The 20,208-nt window shown below is 33.6% G+C and overlaps 1 protein-coding gene across 14 annotated transcripts in view; it reads left to right on the top strand.

The window, feature by feature from the left end:
• The window catches only part of LOC140667312 (ras-related protein Rab-37), a 157,319-nt gene that overhangs the window by 80,130 nt on the left and 56,981 nt on the right, over positions 1-20,208 (top strand). For all 14 annotated transcript variants that reach the window (XM_072895123.1, XM_072895122.1, XM_072895124.1 and 11 more), the window contains 2 exons: positions 3,883-4,158; positions 19,469-19,579. In XM_072895123.1, the coding sequence (XP_072751224.1) occupies positions 3,883-4,158; positions 19,469-19,579 (387 nt within the window). The remainder of the gene's footprint in view (positions 1-3,882; positions 4,159-19,468; positions 19,580-20,208) is intronic.

Raw genomic sequence — 20,208 nt, 5'->3', positions numbered from 1 at the left:
TGTCGAATGTCGGGAATATCGGAAGTGTATTAATTCACGAAAAGGTATACACCGATTTTTTTTTTTTTTTTTTTTTTATCTATATACCGTATTGTGTGCGGTGATTTTTGTATCGTTTGTGCGGCGATACTTAACCAGGAAGATATCGATCTGATTTCGTGTATCAAAATAAACGTAATATGTATCGAAATCGGAATTGTCGTATGTCACGCGAGTGTTTTGTGAGTGCTTTTGAAAATACATCAACGAAAGATTAGGAGAAAATGAGCAAGCGTGGGACGGAATCAGGCTTTGTGAGAGCACTCTGTTAATTTATTATGTAAGAGGTAATTTATTACGTAATATTTCTTTATTATTTTTTTTGTCGCGATTATCGCATAGCATATTTTTTTTGCAATTTTATTTCTTGAAGCTGGCGTCTTACTTTGTAGAAACTCGTCGATTGTTGAAAGTTTTGGCTTTATTTTTAATAGTTTTAGAATTCTTGATAGATTAAATAAATAGTACCGGCCATTAAAAGAATGATTCGGGAAAAACTGAGACGCTAGATTCACGCTCCGTCTCACTTTATCTTTCAACGATTTTTTAAAATATTCTTACCAGATTTTAAGCAGTTAAGAGTGCTACAATAGTTCTACAAAAAGTTTTATGTGAAAAAATTATTAAAAATATTAATTATACAAATTAGAGTGTCCGAGCTAAACGTAAGTGAGATTTCGTGTTATACTTAATGTAATTTGTGTAATAAACATTCTAATATTTTTTTGCGCATAGGACTGTGTTTAGAAAGTATAAGTGAGATTTCGTGTTATACTTGATCTAATTTGTTTAATAATCATTCTAATATTTTTTACGCATACCTAGGACTCTGTTTAGAAAGTATAAGTGATTGCAGAACGACACAAAAAAACACGAAATTTTATTTAAAGTCGATAGAACAATCGAAATATGATCAGCGTCTCATCTCACAATCAGTACTTGTATGTACATACATTTAACATCTTGGCAATTTGTTTAATAAAGATGTTTTAATAACTTTAACGCATATAATCTTCTCTGGAAATTAAAAGTGATTACAGACACGAAATCTCATTAAAGTCGATAGAACTATCGAAAGACCAGTGTTTCATCTCGTTATTTATACGTTTGGCATTTCGGGCGATTTGATTTGTTTAAATATTCTAATAATTTTTATACATAGGACTTTTTATAGAATTATTGCGAAACTTTCAAGCGTTTAAAATCTGGCCAGAAATGTTTAAAAAATCATCGGTAAACAAAATGAAACGCAGCGTGAACGTTTTAATTTGTTTTGAGCAATCATTTTGATTTAGTGGCTAGAACTATTTGTTGTTTAATTTGTGAAGAACTCTAGAACTATGAAAAATAAAGAAACTCTCCAGAGTTCTCAATTAGTAAGTTTCGCCAGAACTCTCAATTAGTAAGTTTCCGCGAAATGAGAACGCCAGTTTCACACCAGTCAGCCAAACAAATTATGCATTTAAAATAAATAAATAAATATATTTATTTATTTATTTTAAAGAAATGTAAATTTTATGCAAGTGAAAATGATTATCTTATGAAAGTTATTCAGTTTTTTAGTACATTTAAATCTAACTCTTGAAATTTAAAAGACTGTGTTTTTTCTTTGAATGAAAAATATTAGAAAACGCTTGTAATAAAGAAATGTATTTTAGAGAGAGATTTACTGTATTAAAAAATCTTGAAAATATTCTCTTTATATCTTGGAATTTTAAATAAAAATACCTGAAAAATCAGGAAATTTTCAGGGAATTTTTTGACAAGATTTGAGTAGACTGGTTGATAATATATGCGAGAGCTAATGATAGTACTATTTAATAATCCGTCCTTACACCATTATTTTTTGCGTTATCAATAAAAACCATTAAGCGACGAATACGCAAAGTACTTTAGCCACTGTTAGAATAACCTTCGCAGATCTAAAATATTCAACGGGCAGCCGGCTAGAGATTATATCGAACTTCTTTTTCTTCGATACTTCTTTGCTAAAGAAGTGCCATAAATCATGTATGCTGGTCGCCTTTCGTCTTCATGTAAATTTATCGATTCCGTGTCAGCTTCTTTTCGATGTCGACAGGCAACGCTGTCATGATGTCACGATTCACAAATTTTTACATCATATTTTGAGTACACGTTTAATTTTGAATTGAGAAACATTTTTTGATGATTTTTATTTTACAAACAAGGATATACATCTAACTTCTAAACGCGATTTTTTGTAATTATTTAATATAAGATAAAAAATTTATTTACTGGTAGACAATTTAATTCATAAATTTAAATTTTAGAAAATAAATTTATATCTATTAACTAAATTACCTTTTACTACAGTAAATAAGATAGGGAATGATATAATTAATAAATATAAATTTACCCTTAAATTTATCTGTATTAATTAAATTATTCTACAATAAATAAATTAAATCATTTTATAAATACATTAAGGAAAATTTATAATATTATTTAGTAAATTTGATCATTTATAAAATTACTCTCTAAAATTATATTTATTAATTAATTTCTACCGGTAATTAATTATCCTAAATATTAAGATTAATTTATTACTGAAATGCAGCATCGTAGCAGATTCTTCATTGAAATATGCAGTTCGATCATACATCATTTCACAAATTTTTTCAAGATATAAAAATAGAAATAATTGTGATTTACGAACTGCGAATCAAAACGATGGGGTTAAGAGAAATATCATAGAGGCTACTGACCGTGAGACTCACTTTTACAAGAAATCGAAATGAATACCGCGACGTGTCGGGCAAGTTAATCGTTTACATCGCACTCGCGACTCCATAACAGGGTCTAGTAATGCTCGGTTGCACCTCATTTTATGATCGTGTACGACCATGTCGGAATCTAAACGCTACATCTTGGCTTCGCCAGGAACTTATTAATTGGCTTTAAGTATCTCGACGTTACAAAGTCCGTTTTATAGAGATGAAGACATTGGCCGATCGAAGGACAGTTATTTCAGCATTCGCCTCTGCGCGGCGATGGTAGACGAGATTTTGGTTGGACTGGTTTTGGTCTCCAGTAGCTTTGATAATATGCACGACAAGCATTTTGCGAGGGAAGTTATCGCGCGATCGGGAAGTTATCGCGAGAACTTGCTCGCGTCGAGCGTAACACTTTCAAAGACGATTGAAGGGCAGCCTTGAGATTATAATGAGATAATCTCAAGGTGGCACTGGATCTCTCGCAGGTCGCAGGTCCGGGTGCTCAGCTTCTCGATCGACTTCCGCACAACAATTGAATTTGCAAGTCTAAACACGTTAACACGTGTACATCAGATTTTTTTTTAATCGTTGAGTAATGGTTCTTATAAATTATTCTTGATATTTAAGATAATTTAGTTACTGATAAAATAATTTTTTAAAATAAATGTGAGGATAAAATTTTATAAGTTACAAAATATACTAAATTTACTATAGATATTATATATTAGTCTTGATTATAATGGAGAAAGTAATATATATATTTAATTTATTTGAAAGATAATTGATTAATAAATATAAATGTAAAAAGTAAACATTTATTAACTATATTATCCATACCCAATAAGAAATTGTAAATCAAGAAAAAAATTTATAACATATAATTTAATTAATAAATATAACTTTCCCTAATAAAAAGTATTTTTTATTACAATAATTAAATTACATTTATATTTATTAATTAAATTGTCTGTCACAGTAAATAATTTTTTTTAAGTCTAAGATAACCTGTAGATAATATATATACTTTAAGTAATTTTTTTTAAATTATGTTGGAGGGATAGAACTATCAGAGATATTTAAAGAAATCGTTGTTAATTATAACTTGCAGCTTTTGACAGCCGAGGACAGCATGAGCGACGACGTATTCGAGATGGACGACGAACACTCCACTGTCACGAGTGTCCAGTCTGGCAACCTTACACCCGCAACTGGGGAACGATTCCTCAATAAGACACCCTCGCCTACTGGATATCGCGATTATAAGCCACCTGCCGAGGTGCTCGATAACAACTACAGTACAAGGTTCCGAACAACGAGTGACTTCGAGCACGTGAAAAGCTCTTTGAAGAGGGACCAAGAAAAAGATGACAATTTTGCACATAAGGTAAGAATTGCTAAATTCTAATAGAAATACGGCGTAATTTTTATCTTCATTAATTCGAACTGAATTACTTGTATTTACATTTAAATTAAAAAAAATAAGCTTTTCTCTTTCTCTCTCTATAAATAATTTTATTGCTTCTGTAACGATAAATCGCCTCGAATTTATATCTCGAGCGTGATAAAAGTACGCGTGTGTCGGTACTTTGCAAACGTACGCAACGAGGTTAACCTTTCCTTCGTGCCAAGGACAAGGCAACCTCCTCTCCTCGGCGAAACCGTGGAATAATGATCGGGAATGTCGGGGGTCCCGCGGTACGGCCTCCGAGACGATTCCCCGTCCTTCATCATCTCGTCCTCGTTCTCTCCCTCGATCTCTCCACGGTATTTCTTTCTCTTCCTCTTCTTTCACGCTCTCTTCTTCTCTGTTCCTATCGAGCACCGTTTCTTTCTTCGTTTCGTCGCGTTGTCCTTCTCCTCCCTTCGTTCGCGAGCTGCCTGACCGCTCCACAAGTTCGTCGTAAGATTATTCTGTCTCTCTTCACTGCCTTTTCTTATCGTTGTCTTTATTCGGAATTGTCTTTATGCGATCTGCGAATAGATTTCAATTGAATGATATTCGCGCGATTTTTAATTGATTACAAAATCATTTCTCTGGATAAAAATATTTTTCTATCAACACTTTGATCGCGACAATAAAATTATGCACATTTCTGCATTTATAATAATCACATTTCTTCAATAGTCACGAAGTTCCGTTAAGCATCTTACTTTCCGTTTATAAATTTTCCATGTACGAATGCGGATATAAAATGCTCGAACGGGAAATAAATATCGTTCGTAAGGAGATGTAATCCGCGGCGAAGAATATTCTTACATTTTATATAGCGAATTTATTTATTTATATTGAATCTTACATTATAAGTTTGTTAAATCTCGAGCTTAATAATAGGTTCACTCAAAAAAATATTTTGCTAATGTAGATAGATTTCTAGATGTCTCGATTAAAATTTATCGCTACTTTTTGTATCTGTTAGAATATTGTTTGTCACGTATAGAATTTATAGCAGCAATATGTCTAGAAAATTTAAATCCCATTGCCAAATATTAATCACAAATATAATTGTCCTTGACGATAGGGCTTAAAGATAGGCATCGCAGAAAAATTTTCCGTCTAAATTACACTAATAGTACAGATATAAATTCTGTCTCTGTCATTTAAATTGATTAAGTGCAAAATATATGCGGTATCACAGTATTTGCTAATAATTTATCTGTCTCAGTTAATTTTTTACATCTAGAAAATTTTTGTTCAAGTTGCAAAATCATTTTTTTGAGTGTTCAATGACCAATTTGGAATTTTTGATAATAATTGATATCGGTGTGATGTGCTTGTTGTGCCAGTATCCACGAGATCCTGTGGAGATTCAGTTGAAAGCTAATTCATCGCGAAGCCGTATTTCCGATCAATTTCAGCCCAGATCAAACGAGAGCGATAACGCTATTGACGCTAAATGTACGACGCGACGCGCTTTTCCCGCGACGTGATGTTTAATTTTATATTCCGAGTTGCGAGACTCGCCGCGGCAATAAAGTATAGAACCCAGAAGCCATCGAACACTTTTTCTCGGTTACCCCGCCGCAATTAAGGAGAGGGTTCTCTCTCGTGACTACTCAACGTAGGACGGAAGAACGTAGAGGATGTGGAGTGAAGGAGGAGGTGGTGGAAGGGGGACCAGGCTTGAATAAGCTACTACACACACTAAGGGGGACCAAGTAAAACCGGTAGGGGGTCTAACCGCGCACCTCTCGAGCCGGTTCTTGCCTTGCACTTTCTTCGGGCCCGTCCGGCCACCTCGTCAGTACTCACTTCGTACCGCCTATAAAGGATAATTGAAGACCCCGGTGCGGCAACCGGCTCTCGATTTTTACAAATTCTCCGGGAGGGAGAAGATAAATATCGAATTAAGGGGAGAGAAGAGCGCGGGTTCATCCTTCTCCGTGCATGTTTTTTTTTTCCTCTTGCTTCATTTCCATTTCCGCTTCTGTCGCAATGTTTTTCCCCATTTCAGCAAAAAACACTGCGAGCTTCCAGTATCCTTGAATAGGATCTTACAGAAAAATGCAATAATTTTTCGATAAAACCGATAAGATTCTTGAAGACTTTCTGCGAGCAAGGTTTATCTCGCACTTTTAACACTTTAACACTTTGTGAGGTTTTCGCAATTTTAAATTTATTTATTATAATAAATTCTAAAGAAACTTTGTTGTAAATTCGAGACTAAAAGTACTTTCTCTTACTTTCCATTTCAATTTTCAATTTAACATCCATTGCTTTGATACTTTAAGCCGTCAGATCGTTCTCTTTTTAATCTAATTGTAAGTATAATTTTGCTAAAACTTCTTTTTTTAAATCTCAAGTGAGAAACTATTTCTTCTCTCTCTCTCTCTCTCTCTCTCTCTCTCTATATATATATATATATATATATATATATATATATATATATATATATATTTATTTATACTATCTATATAAAATATAAAGTGTAAAAGTTCAATTTCTATATAAATTAAACTATTCATAAATGTGAGCTAATTCAGGTAGAAAATAAAAGCAAAATTTCGGCTCGCAATTTCATACGTATATTTATCGTAAGATTATTCCATCTTCGATGAAGTTCTGTTTTCCCCAAGTGAGATGAAATTAATTTTCTCCGACAGTATCTTTTCACAACGTAGCGTATCGAAACCTCGGCTAGACAATACACTGACCTCAACGGCGGTTGTGCATCTGCGTCGGGTTCGCATCAGTCGCATACCAATTGAGTTAGCGGCCGCGTGGTAATGCAGAAAGCGACGCGATACATATATACACATGTATATACATCTGTATATACATAGATGAAAGATCCTGGATAAAGTCCATTGAAATTGACGAATGAAAGAAAGAGAGATAAGTCTCGGTTCATGTTACGCAGCAAGAAAAACTGTCTTATATCTGTATCACGATATCATGAAATAATGAACGAATTAAAAAAGTATCGTTCAGAAAAATGAAGCACTTTGATTTGTGATATTTAATGCGACGCAGAATTAATTAGACTCGTTTGACTTAATTAAAGCATTCGACCATTCCACCTTGTACATCAACGACAAAATTAACAACGAAATGACATTTCCTTGCTATAAGTAGGAATTCAATCAGATACTGAGAAATAAGCGAACTATTTTCTCTTTCCAATTTTTTAATTAAGGCACATTAATGCTTAGGTACGTAAGTATATACGATACCAAATGCATCAAAAGAAAAATATTACAAACTAGGATCTTTCTAGTATTTATTTGTACAGTAATTTTACTTTTTATACGTAATAGGATTGTAAAAAGTCACGAATTATTCATTTATTTATTTAATAAATAAATATAAAACTGCATATAATATACAAATATATATATATATATATATATATATATATATATATGTATATATATAAAATTATTCTTGTATATAAATTTGAGCATATCATTTAATCTCTTGTTTTTTTTATTCTTCTCTTTTTTCTTTCACAAATTTTAAATCTGTAATAAAAATTATACTTTGTATATCTACATAACTATAAAATATACATACTTTATAAACATAATTATCTCGTATATTTATTGACAAATTCTACAATTTATATAAAAAGTAATACAAAGTACTTTGCGAACAATTTGTATTATAATAACATTTACGCACTAATAACTGCGTCTTGACTCTTATTTACTCTTTCTACCGTAATTATAATTTTTAATTATACAATTTATAATTTATTGTTAAATATAATTTATAATTTATATGTATTTTATAAATATAATTTATAATTTTAAATTCCACTTAATTTACATTCTTTTTATATTTGTGCGCGATTTATTAATGTATAAATAAATAAATAATTCATGACTTTTCATAATCTTATTATTGGAAATAAAATTATTGTACGGACAAATAAAAAGAAAAAAAAAATAAGAAAACGATAGAGACAGAATTATAGTGTCTTCTTATTTATACATCAGATTAATTTTAAATATATTTTTTATATGCGCGCGTGTTTACGATTTATATTTATGTATGCAGTTTGGAGGAAGGAAAACATTTTGGCCGACGAATACAATCGCGATATCATTCATATTCCTTGCCTTGTCGAATACTACGTGACAAGTCTTTTTCGCCGTCGGTTTCACGATCTGCCTGCAAGACAGATGCACGACATCGTCACGTCCGCTTGTTAGATCCCAGTCGCGACGATTATCGCCCCGGAAATGCACGACGGATCTTCTCTCGATAAGACAACTCGCACGCTAGTCGAGATACGCGGTCGCGATTAGAATCCACTCGTATCGCAAGGCGATAAACCCCAGCGATAAGACGCACATTTTTCTGCAGATGTCGCCTTTTCCATGATTGATTAATAATCTTTAACTAACTGGAACTTCAGTAGTAAACGAATTGTCCAATCGCTTGAGATTTTATCGAGCTGTTTTTAAAACTAATAAGTTTAAACTGCAGAGATTACTCGATTGTAATTTCTTTTTTCTTTTTTCCCCGAGTCAAAATTGTGTTCCTATTTTTCCATCAAATTTTCTCACGTTTATGGATTTTAAAGGTTTTCGATAAGTTTAATTTAAATAAAAGTTGAGTTTTATTTTGCATCTCAATAATTTCTACTAGATATTTAGAAGAAAAAGTTTTTAAATTATAAATTAAAGTAATGTTAAAAAGACTGATTTTTGACTGTTTAAAATATTAAAGTAAAAGATTGAAAATTGAGATTAAAAATAGAAGAAAAAATTCGACTCGAATTGTTTACTTATTTGAATGTGTTGTACTATGGTGACAATATATAAGGAAAAGCACGTGGTAATCACAATTGTTACATCATTTAATTGTCCTTATCGATGAATCTAAATATCGTGCAAATTTTCGAATTGATATTTGCTGAAAAGAGATGGCTAATAAATTATTCAGCTAGTGTCAGAGTCGCCAGGCGGCGATAAATATATTTATGACATAATCATAACCATAACAATACGTTTTGCACGACAAAGATACTTTCTTCGAATATGGAAATGTCACGAGACGAGTTTCTTTTTTACCTTTTGCGAAATTCATGGAAAATAGATACTTCTCCCGCACGCGCGTTTACGATCACCCGTATACTCACGTTCAAAGAGGGTACAAATTGGCTCTTTAATTGCACGCCGACTTTAATGTAATTTCAAACTACGTAAATTAGCTCTCTTTCTCTTTCTCTCTCTCTCTCTCTCTCTATCTCTCTATCTATCTCTCCTTTCGAGTTTGTCCTATTCATTGAGAAAGAGCAGCGACGCTTCCGTTCGGGATTCGCTCGACTTCATTTTGCGCTCGGCTGATTCGTTCCCGTTCGATAATAATCTAACCACCCGCAGCTGTTGCACCAAAGAGCCAGCGGAAGGTTCTATTAAACCGGCGGTCGTCACCGCCGCGACTCCGCTCGGGCTATTTTTATCCGGCGGTTACCGCTCGAGAGATCTCTCTCTCGAGGAGACGATGAAGAGGGGAATCCGCGTCTCGGATCCGGCACCTGGCATCGCGCGCGCGAGTCTCATTAAAATTATCCGCCCGACCTTACTCGCCCGTAACGTCGATATTCCAGCTCGATAACGACCGCGGGCGATCTCGTTCCGCGACGCCGAGGAATAATGTCTCCCTATAGCGCGCATCGCGCTGTTTACGCGAGACAAACGGCGGACACGTGCCGCGGGAAACCAAGACGGATTATGAGCGACGCCCGTACGTGCGATGTGTACTCATCAGCGACTCTCTCGTCGAATCGTCGCCGCGTGTAAGAATATCCGCATATCCGCGTCGCGCTCATCCGCACCCACAAACGGCCCGATTCATCGCTATTTGTACTCTGACACCTGTCCGCGATCATATTCGCGGAATACCGTAACCCGGGTTTTAATGCCATAATCGAGCACGGTTTAGGATGACCGCGCGATAAAATCGACGCATTGACAGCGGACGCCACGCCATCGATCAAATTCTCGCCGTGGCGAGAATACTCGTTCCCCCTTTATGTTGGAATTTCTAAGTGAAATTTTTAATAAACGGGACATCATTTTTTTTATGGAAAAATATAAACCGCGTGTAAATGTCATGGCACATAGGATGTGTCACTCTGCGTGATTCAAATATGAAACAAGTGCACTATTGCAGATTTCACGATATAAAAATGGATGCATGTTACTTTATTTCAACTGCCATCATTTATATTTATGACAACTGATATCTGTACGTTATTCGAAATTATATTATCGTTCAAATAATATATATTTAAATATGTTTATTGCGAGTTGATGAATTTGACACTTATTTTGTTTATAGTTTGTTATTATAGTTATCTAATAAATAATACAAAAATATAATACATATAAATAAAATAATTTAAAAATAATATAAAAGGCAGAAAGCTATATTTACTCTTTTATTTTATTTTTATATTTGTTTCTTTTACTTTACGGTATTGTTCCATCATTTTATTATATTCGCATTGAGTCTTTTTTTGATTTGTGCGATTCTATAGAATGTGGCACATTAAAGAGAAAATGCGAAGCATTGATTTTCATCTCGGCGAGAGCGAATCGCAACCCACACTCGCGTTTATCGGTCGTATACCGCGAGCGTGAATCGTCGTCTTCTCTGTTTCTTCCACCGTTTCATTCTTTCCCTCCGCCTCGTCGGCGATTAGCATACGAATGCACACGGCCTTGTCATGCGCCATTGAACGTCGCGACCACGAAAAGCGGCATTGTCCGTGGTTAAAGGCTGTCGCGCATGAAAAAAAAAAAACAGATCCAAGTCCGCGAGAAGCTTTCGCGGGATTGCAGGGAAAAAGCAAATTACAGTTATTTAACAGAAAAATATTTTCCTGACGAATTAAATGCCATGTTTTAATTTATTATCAAATAATTTTAAATATAAGAGAGTTGTGATATGCCATTTTTCTCATAATACTCTCGTAAGAAAAGGAAGAATGCGTTCCTCTTTGATCCCTCGCGGATATTTCGCTATCGAATATTCTGCTGAATTCACCGTATCCGATTGATTCCCGTGTTTTCCTTTCGCACCCGCAGTCAGAGAATGTGCCTTTTTAAAGGTCGACACGAAGATTCTCGCGTTCCTTTGTTCTCTTCTCTTCTCAGGCGTCTCTACATTTTTTATCGTAAGCATTTTCTTCGCAGTGGGATTTCCGGTCGTCGTGTCTCGCATTGGATCGCATTCGAATGAGATTTGTCCGTTGACAAATCTCTCCCTTATCCATTTTGATAAGTCCTTTTAGCTTTTGATAAAGAACTTTTTCAACTACGCAGTTTGCACGTACGTGAATTCCCAAGTCGAAACTTTCCTCTTTTTTTCTTTTCAATCGTTTTTTCTTTAGAACTTTTTTTTTTATGGTTTCTATAGATGAGACTTTCTACAGATAGATTTAATAAAAAATTAAATTTCTATTTTACATCTCGAATATATACAATAAATGAATAGTAGTTTCCCACATAGAATTTTAAAAAAGAAATTTTCGGTGAAACTTTAGATTAAGTAGTTTTAAAAGAAAATTATTGGACCGCTTAAAATATCAAAATAAATGTTGAATTAAAAATTGGGATTAAAAGGAGGAGAAAAATTTATTTCCTTTAAATAAAAGCGATTTATTCTTAATATTATTCGGACATCTGCTTTTTCTCGAAGAGACGACGTTTGACTGAGCACCGCTGCGCATATGATGCTTCCACTTTCGTACGCTCGCTTTTTTCTTTACGCGTGCGAGCTTGGAGTACACGACCGTGAATGCGCGCGTAACGCGATATCTCATGCGTTCTGGAACGCGACGCTGCTTGCGATGCACACGTGTATATTGCAACGAACGCGCGTTAAATGAACGCATGTGTCGTGCGAATTTCAACGCGATCTGTATACGTATATATATACACGACACGTACTATCATTCGCTTTTCTTAGCGACCGATTATTTTTTTTTTATTCTGTACAGATTCTACGGTAAAAGTCGGTAAAAGAATAAAAATATTTCAATTTATAATTCATTCATATAAGACATTCAAAAATAAGTAATTATTTTATATTTATTGTTATATTTTTGGTGCTGTATAACAAATGTGCATCCATATATTAAACATGCAGTTTAACGAAAAATCTTTCTGGAACTTGAGAAAGCGAATGTCATGTTATAATTTATCCAAATAGAAATTCGAATCGCAATACTTTTCTGCAATACAGTATCGCGTCACGATTTTGTGAAACTCGGAGTTGTAAAAAAAAAGTTTTAACGTACTTTATACGTGAGCTGCAATGTCACATATTGGAAAAGTTTTATTCCGTTCAAGATTAAGTATATTGCTCACAAAAAAAAACTTGCAATTTTTAAAAGACTCTGATAAGATAGCGAGAATTCGATCGCGCTTGCACTAGTGCATTCAGATTGTGTTATTCGACAAATGAAAACTGCCTTTCTGTAGTGATAAATTTATATTCGGGCAATCGAAAAAAAAAAAAAAAAAAACTGAATGAGAACAAAAAATGTTGCATCGACTTTTTTGACAGTGCAATTTGAGACTACACGGAGACAGTTCTGCACTCGCATCGTGTCGGGACAGCATATATGCACTAGAGCAGAGTTAGTGCATATACGTCGAATTCGCTTATCAGAATCTTTTAAAAAGTAATAAGATTTTTATAATTAAATATATAGGGGAAACATAAAATAAATATATTGAGTCTATTGTGAGAAATTAAGCTTGTCAAGTGCTCTCTCAAATTGAGTGTTTTCTAGGTCGCTAAATACAAATCTAATATCGAAATGACTGCACAAAATGAATCAGGAGCAGTTTCGCATTCTGAAACGACAAATTAAATAGTAAATGTCAAAATGAAAAAAAAATTTGGATTTTTAAAAAAGTTATATGTGTCTAGAAATTATTAGATTATAGAATATTATATATGTGAATTTGATGTTAAGATCGACGAATCCAATCGGACATAGACTTAATTACAACCTTGAAATTTGTTGTAATAAATATTAAATATAACCATAAATATATATAAATGTCTGATTGCAAAAATATTTTCAATCATAATTTTCACATTATTATTTATGTAAAAATTGAATTTTTTTAAGTTCAAATCATGAAAATTGAGCTACAAAAAATATATAATTATTTCTTGTATTTCTTTCCGATTATATACGTATAATCTCTAGAATATTTTTTACTAAGAAAAAACACGTAATATGTCTAATTGAAAATTTCTTTGCGAGAAGTCTGTAAAACGTTTTTCTCCATTAGAAAATGTTATAAAGACTCGTTTGACAGGACTACATTGTGACAACTTGTGAATTCCGCAACATCCTCGTCCGTAAATTTTTACGACTTGTCTTCATAGTACGTTTTACGATCACGCATTTTATGACTGCTCTGTAGCCGATCGCATATTCAACTTTACATTTCCGTTACAGTTATGGACTGTGTTCAGGAACATACTCGATTAAAAATAGCTTATTAATGAGCAGTCTCGTATTCTTGATGTATGAATCGACATTTTTCTTCTCTTTTCAATCTTAATTTTTTTTCTTATAGTAAAGATTTTTGAGATAAGTTTAATTTACGTAAAAGCTCTCTCCTACTTGTGTTTGTACCTCAAGTAGTAAATGAACAGTTTTCCATAAAGAGGTTTCAAAGAGGAGCTTTCACAAAATTGATTATAGATTAAATAATTCCAGAAGAGAATAGAAATTGAAAATTTTGAGATTAAAAGTAGAAAAAGAGTTACATGGGACATGGGAATATCTCTGTATATAGAGCATCTTATAACCTACGATCATAATTTTAACTGTCTTGTTCAATCTTGTATACAATCTTCTGTACATAATTATATATGAGATGATGTAATAAATTAAAGTGTAAAATTAGATATTGAATGTCAATAAGCACTAATCCAATCTCTTTTAGGTCTGCTCTTATATTCTAGGCAAGATTTTAATCTAAAAATGTCTACAACAAATTCTTAATTTTCTTCTCAAAAAAAAAATTTCCATAGATAAGCTTGCGATACAAAGGAATCTTCATCGCGACAAGTATGGCTGCGAAAAAAATATATTTATTAAAAATATATTCATTATCTCAAAAAGCACGATTGTAAATCGTCAGTGATCAAGATGCAATGACCGCAACTGATTGCACACGAGATCGTTAATCGTTATCCGCGACAACTGTATAAGAAACACGTCCGTTGCAAGAAGTATCACGGATTTTATAATCATCGATAAATTATTCATGTCTGGAAAACTAAAATTCATTATTTTTTACATAACAATTTGTAACAAGATTCTAAGCTCACTAAATATATCTTGGATGTAAACTAGAAATTTTTTGATTGATTTGAATCAATTTTTCAGATAAAGATATCGAGATATATTTATAGTTTTCATAATTAATGTATTGTAAAGATAAAGCAAGCTAAGTTTCATACAAAGAAATGAAAGTGAGAAATATATGACAATAGATTTATTCGTATTATTTTTATTAGTCATATGTAGAGTGGCTATTAACTTTCTTTATTCGAAGTATTTCTGCTGTTAATAGGAAAAAAATGATGAGTCAAGCTGTGACTGCCAACTCAAATAAAATGAAACTGTATTAGTTTTGAAACACGTGCACTTTAATACTTTATTTCCCAGAATTTGTCGCTCTGTAAAATTTGATCATAAAAAAAAATGTCATTCCATTTAAAAAAATAAAATTGACTTTTAAATTCATCACGCCTCTATCCGTAACGAAACTATTGTTACCATATGATGTATACCACGAAACCGTAAAGTTTGGATTGTTTCTTCCTGTTTAAAATAACAAAAATATTGCAGACGGGCAGAGCTAATGGATTACGTTATACAATCCTTTTGAATAATTGATTGAAACTGACTAGCATTGACTGAAATAAATATTTAATTAATAATTTGCTTTTAAAGTTGAAAGAGGATCTTGTGTTTTACTATCGAATTAACGTTAAATTTCGATGTCGGAACTCTATTGTTTATACCTTCATTTTTCATCTTAATTTCTTCGGATAAAAATAATCCTTACAACTCCAATATACAACAGCCTCTGAGAAGCGATTTTCACGACTCGATCATTGCACAACGAAATCCTCTCTGGCTCACAGCGAGCTTTTAACGTTAGCTCACCCACGGCGATTACTTGGCAATTAATTGAAAACGCGCGGCGGAGCGACCATCCACAAAGAAGCGACGGGGTTTCGCCGAGGGCGGAGGAGGGAGGGAGAGAACATAGTGGTAGATCGGCAGCGAAAAGAGAGCGAGGGAGAAAGAAGGAAAGCGGGAGGAGGGGAATCAACGCAGGAGGGAGCGAGAGGTAGCGAGAAGGAGTGAGAGAGACGGGGAAGGAAGGGCAGTGAATTAAGTTTCTCCGCCCCTGAGGCCGACACATTCGCCGACACTCGTCACGACCACCCCCTGGGGGTCCCTGCGAATCTTTCAATGGAAATTTCCCGCGTGCGAAGGGGACGCCGCCGCCTCGGGGCTCCCCCTCTTCCCCCCCCCCAGGGGGGGGCGAGGATTGTAAATCCTCGTGGCCTCGCGACGTGACACTCGGCGCTGAATCTTCATCCGAGGATTCGGTATTTCGTTTGGCAAATGGGATTCTGAAAGCCGGCGTCGAATCAAATCCTGTTCGCGATTCTCGCAGTTCTCTCCTTTTCATTTTTTTTTTTTTTTTATTTTTTCTTGGCAAGAAAATCTGCTGATTGCCATCTTCGAGCGAAAAGTTTCTTTCAGAAGGCGCGCGCTCAATAAGACGAGAGGGAGCGAGAGTAAAATAATCTCTCTGCGAGAGATTCAAGATGAGCATCTAAGTCACGCAACGGGATATTGAACGTCGAGATCGTGCTGCCTTCCCTTTGCGTCAGTAAGAACGTTCGTTAGTCACGTCGCGATTATTAATTGCGAGTTTAATTTCCCTTCTATGTGCTGTACAATTAATTTCAGCAATTTTACAATCTATAAATCGACTTAGCTACGTGTCTCGCTTTATCAGACAGAATACGTCCGAAATTACAAAGAAAAAGAAATTAATTTTTTTGTGCAAGAATAAGTGGAATATGTAGAATACTTATTTTGCGTGATTCCATTCTCAAATTAACTTTGAAAATTAAGAAATGTTGTTTTTTTTTTTTTAATTTTTGTACAAAGTGGAATGATCTTGTTACTTCATCTCGATAGTAACTATTAATTTATAAATAAAAAAAGTGCTGCATCTCACTTAAATAGGATATAAAACATTTTAAAAATAATATATAGTTTAAAGTAATATACACATGTCGTAGGCAAATGATTATTTTAGAAAAATAGCTTTTGACTAGGCAAATATTGTCTGGCTGGTCAAATGGCTTTTATTCGTGTTTTATTTGTGTTCAAATGCTATTTTCCTCAAATGCATTTGTCTGAACACTATTTAGGAAAACAGAAATAAAAATTATTTTCTAAAGCAAAAATAGTGGATATTTAGAAATAAAAATTTAGTATGTTTAAAAATATACTACTTTTGATATTTTTATTCCTATATGCAAACAATACACTAATACATACAGTCTTGTTTTAAAATACATAATATATATTATATAAAAAATAAAAATATCACAATACAAATTAATAATAAATTCAAAAAGCGAGTGACAGTTTATGACAAATATGTTTTGTTGCAAACATTTTCTCTTTATGCTTTTTTAAATTAAGATTTTTTTGTTTCGTCAATTAATTAAAAAAAAATAGTGCCCTTGAAAAACACATGTTTTGTTCAATTTTAGAATTCTGTAAAGCTTAACAGTATTGTCAATAATGATAGCTCTTTAGAGATAGTGATGTGGATGCACGAGTTATACTCATTGTCAGATCCGAGAAGTAAAATCACGTGAAGGCCAGGTCTAAAAATATCGCCGTCGTACGCCATCATAAAAAACGCATTTATATTTCAATGTACAGGCGCCTCTTTCTCTCTCTCTCTCTCTCTCTCTCTCTCGGCAGTAAAATCGCAAAGGGTGTTAAGAGTCTATGTCATTTAACCACTTATTGCCCGTTCGTCGATCGGTCGGTGACGTGCTTTTATCGTCAGACGAAGAACAATGATCCTCTTCGTCAGGACACAATGGAAGCGCACCTGCCAGTCGTATGAACTCACCTATCTGTAAACCCACGGTTTTGTTTCGCTATAACTGATGGCATTGATATTCTCGAACACACGTATCAATCTTCTCGCCATTGTTTGACAACGATCATAGTGGTCCCATAAAGTAGACCAAAAAATAAATCATTGAGAAAGAGAAAATAAAAGGAAGTTTCTTTCCTTTTTCTAATTTTGTAATACAATATTTATACAGTTTACAGTACAATAATACAGTAATGGTTATACTATACATGAAAAGTAACTTCCTTTTGTACAAAAAGACGGTCATCTCCAGTGGTTTTTTCTTAACACTGAAAATAATTCCAACCTTTAAATTGAAGTTTCAAGAAAAAGTTATTTTAATGTTTTAAAATATTACTACAATACGTTGTTAAGAAAATTTTATGACAATTAACATTAAGTATATTTATATGATTTTTAAATCTCAAAAGGAATCTGTTGTATTGATTATGGTCAATAAGATTTCATAATTATAAATATAAGAATCTATTGCGCAAATAGTGTGAATTAAATCATAAAGATTTTATCAAAAAAACATTTTTTAATATACCGGGTGAGTCAGTTAAAGTGTTACATACTCATATCTCGGAAAGGAAGCATTTTAGAGAAAAATGTTTCTGACAAAAGTTATGATTTTAAGGGGGACATATGATAATGTCATTGGTTTGATTTTGGATAATCGGTTGAAAATCGCGTGAAGATCACCTTCAGTTTCTTAAATGGAATCCCCTATTTTTTATTGCATATTCTTCTATATATTTTTAATCTTGTAGCTTGTTTCAAGAGCTTTCCAAAACATTATAATTAAGTACACCCGGTATATTTAATCAAACTTAAGACATTTTTTAGATCGCTAAATACAAACGTGATGTCAAAATTAACAAATTAAAAAAGAGAAATTAATAAAAATTTGACACTCTTTAAAATTTTAATATCCGTTTTACTATTTTGAATTCAGTTTTGACATCGGATTCATATTCAACAATCTGAAGAAACACTAAAGTTTGAATAAATTGAAAATTATTTGATGATTGAGAACTTTAATGATCTAAAAATTATAACATTTCTATATATTTTTAATCATGAGTATGTTATTAATCACAATCGACACAAGTTATTTTAAACAATACAAATATACTTGCTTTTGATTGCAACAAAATTTAAGTTTGTTAAAAATAATTCCACAACACATTGTGTACTATAATTATGACACGTTAAAATACATATATTAAAAAAAGCTTTAATAATAATTATATCTTTTATTCACTGTATCTCTATTTAATAACTATGTCTCGAATCTATTGTAAACATATGTGTCGTACATTCATTTAAATAATAGATCGCCGCTGTTATCTATAATATGAAAAGTTGTGCAAGGAGGAGAACAATGTTGATAGTCTACGGTATCGATTTATTTTAAACAAACGTCGCGCGAGACGAATGCAAATAGATGTCGATGTGTGAAGACGAACATGGGACGAACATGCGTTTCGTTGCGTATCAATCGTTTATCGATAACAATCAGCTTTGACGTTGCTACTGATTGGGCGAGCTGTGCATCCGATGTATCGTCACCGTTGTTCGTGTATCTCTCTTTTTCCCTTTTTCTACCCCTCTATATCTCTCTTTTTTCATTCATCCTGTATGCAGCGGATCAAACAATCTCAAAATAGGACCGTGATTGCGTTTGAGAGGTGCACCGAACTTGACGGAAAACTGATCCTCGTAATTGCGTATTCGCGAAATGCTTTTATAAGCTCTTTGTCAGCACAGCTGTTCGTTTCGCCAAAACGACAGCGGAAAAATATTTATACGGTATTCTCCTCAGGGTGGAAAAAACACGGAAATGTTTGCGTGGGAAGGATATTAATTCGAAAAAAAAAAAAATGTCCCTTACCTCTTTCGAGATAAATCGCGAAATTTCTTTCTCTCTCTTCGACAAATAAATGTTCTTTTTTACGAGATGAAATTTCGGCAATCCGATGCCGATTACACACGGTTCATGTGTTATTGTGTGCTTGCAGACAATCCTCCTCGGCGATAGCGGCGTCGGCAAGACCTCGTTATTGGTCCAGTTCGATACCGGAAGATTCCAACCGGGGAACTTTGCGGCCACCGTCGGTATCGGTTTTACGGTAAGTAACAGAGTCTCCGCGCCAAGATATTTAATTAAAAGCCTTCCAGTCCGTCGAAACGTAGTTTCTATTAAACTTCCGCAGCCAAGCTTCCGTCCATTCAAAACTTTTCCGTTTCTTTGTTCGTTCTTCTGTAACTTATATCAGCGACTCATCATTAATTTGTACAATTTTTTTTACGAGACCGACAATTTTTTACATTCACACGTGAATTAAAGTTACAATTATATTTAATGATCTTTCTCTCCGCGAAAAAGACCAATATGTGGACTGGAAGGTGTATATTAGCCTTTCTACCAGAGTTATATACGTTCTTTGTCTGGCGCGCTATTAATTGCGATGCGCTTCGAGCGGAATTGCATTACGCCTGCGATGACGTATCAACGTCTGACAATGTGAGCAATTGCATGATGCATTCGTACATACCTTGTCTATATTACATACGTTTAACGCATATAATAATATACGTTAATTGCGACTTTGTCATGCAAATCTTTAATCGTACGATTTAATTGGAAAAAAAAAGCGAGAAAAAACCATAAACACAAGTAATCATGATCAAAAGCTCATAAACTTCCAATAATTATTCGCGTTTATTCGTTTAGAACCAAGAATATTTTCCCTTATAA

This window comes from Anoplolepis gracilipes, chromosome 6 (assembly GCF_047496725.1).
Source record: "Anoplolepis gracilipes chromosome 6, ASM4749672v1, whole genome shotgun sequence".
Taxonomy (NCBI): domain Eukaryota; kingdom Metazoa; phylum Arthropoda; class Insecta; order Hymenoptera; family Formicidae; genus Anoplolepis; species Anoplolepis gracilipes.
The sequence above is the reverse complement of the archived record's forward strand: the minus strand, read 5'-3'. Positions and strand labels throughout refer to the sequence as shown.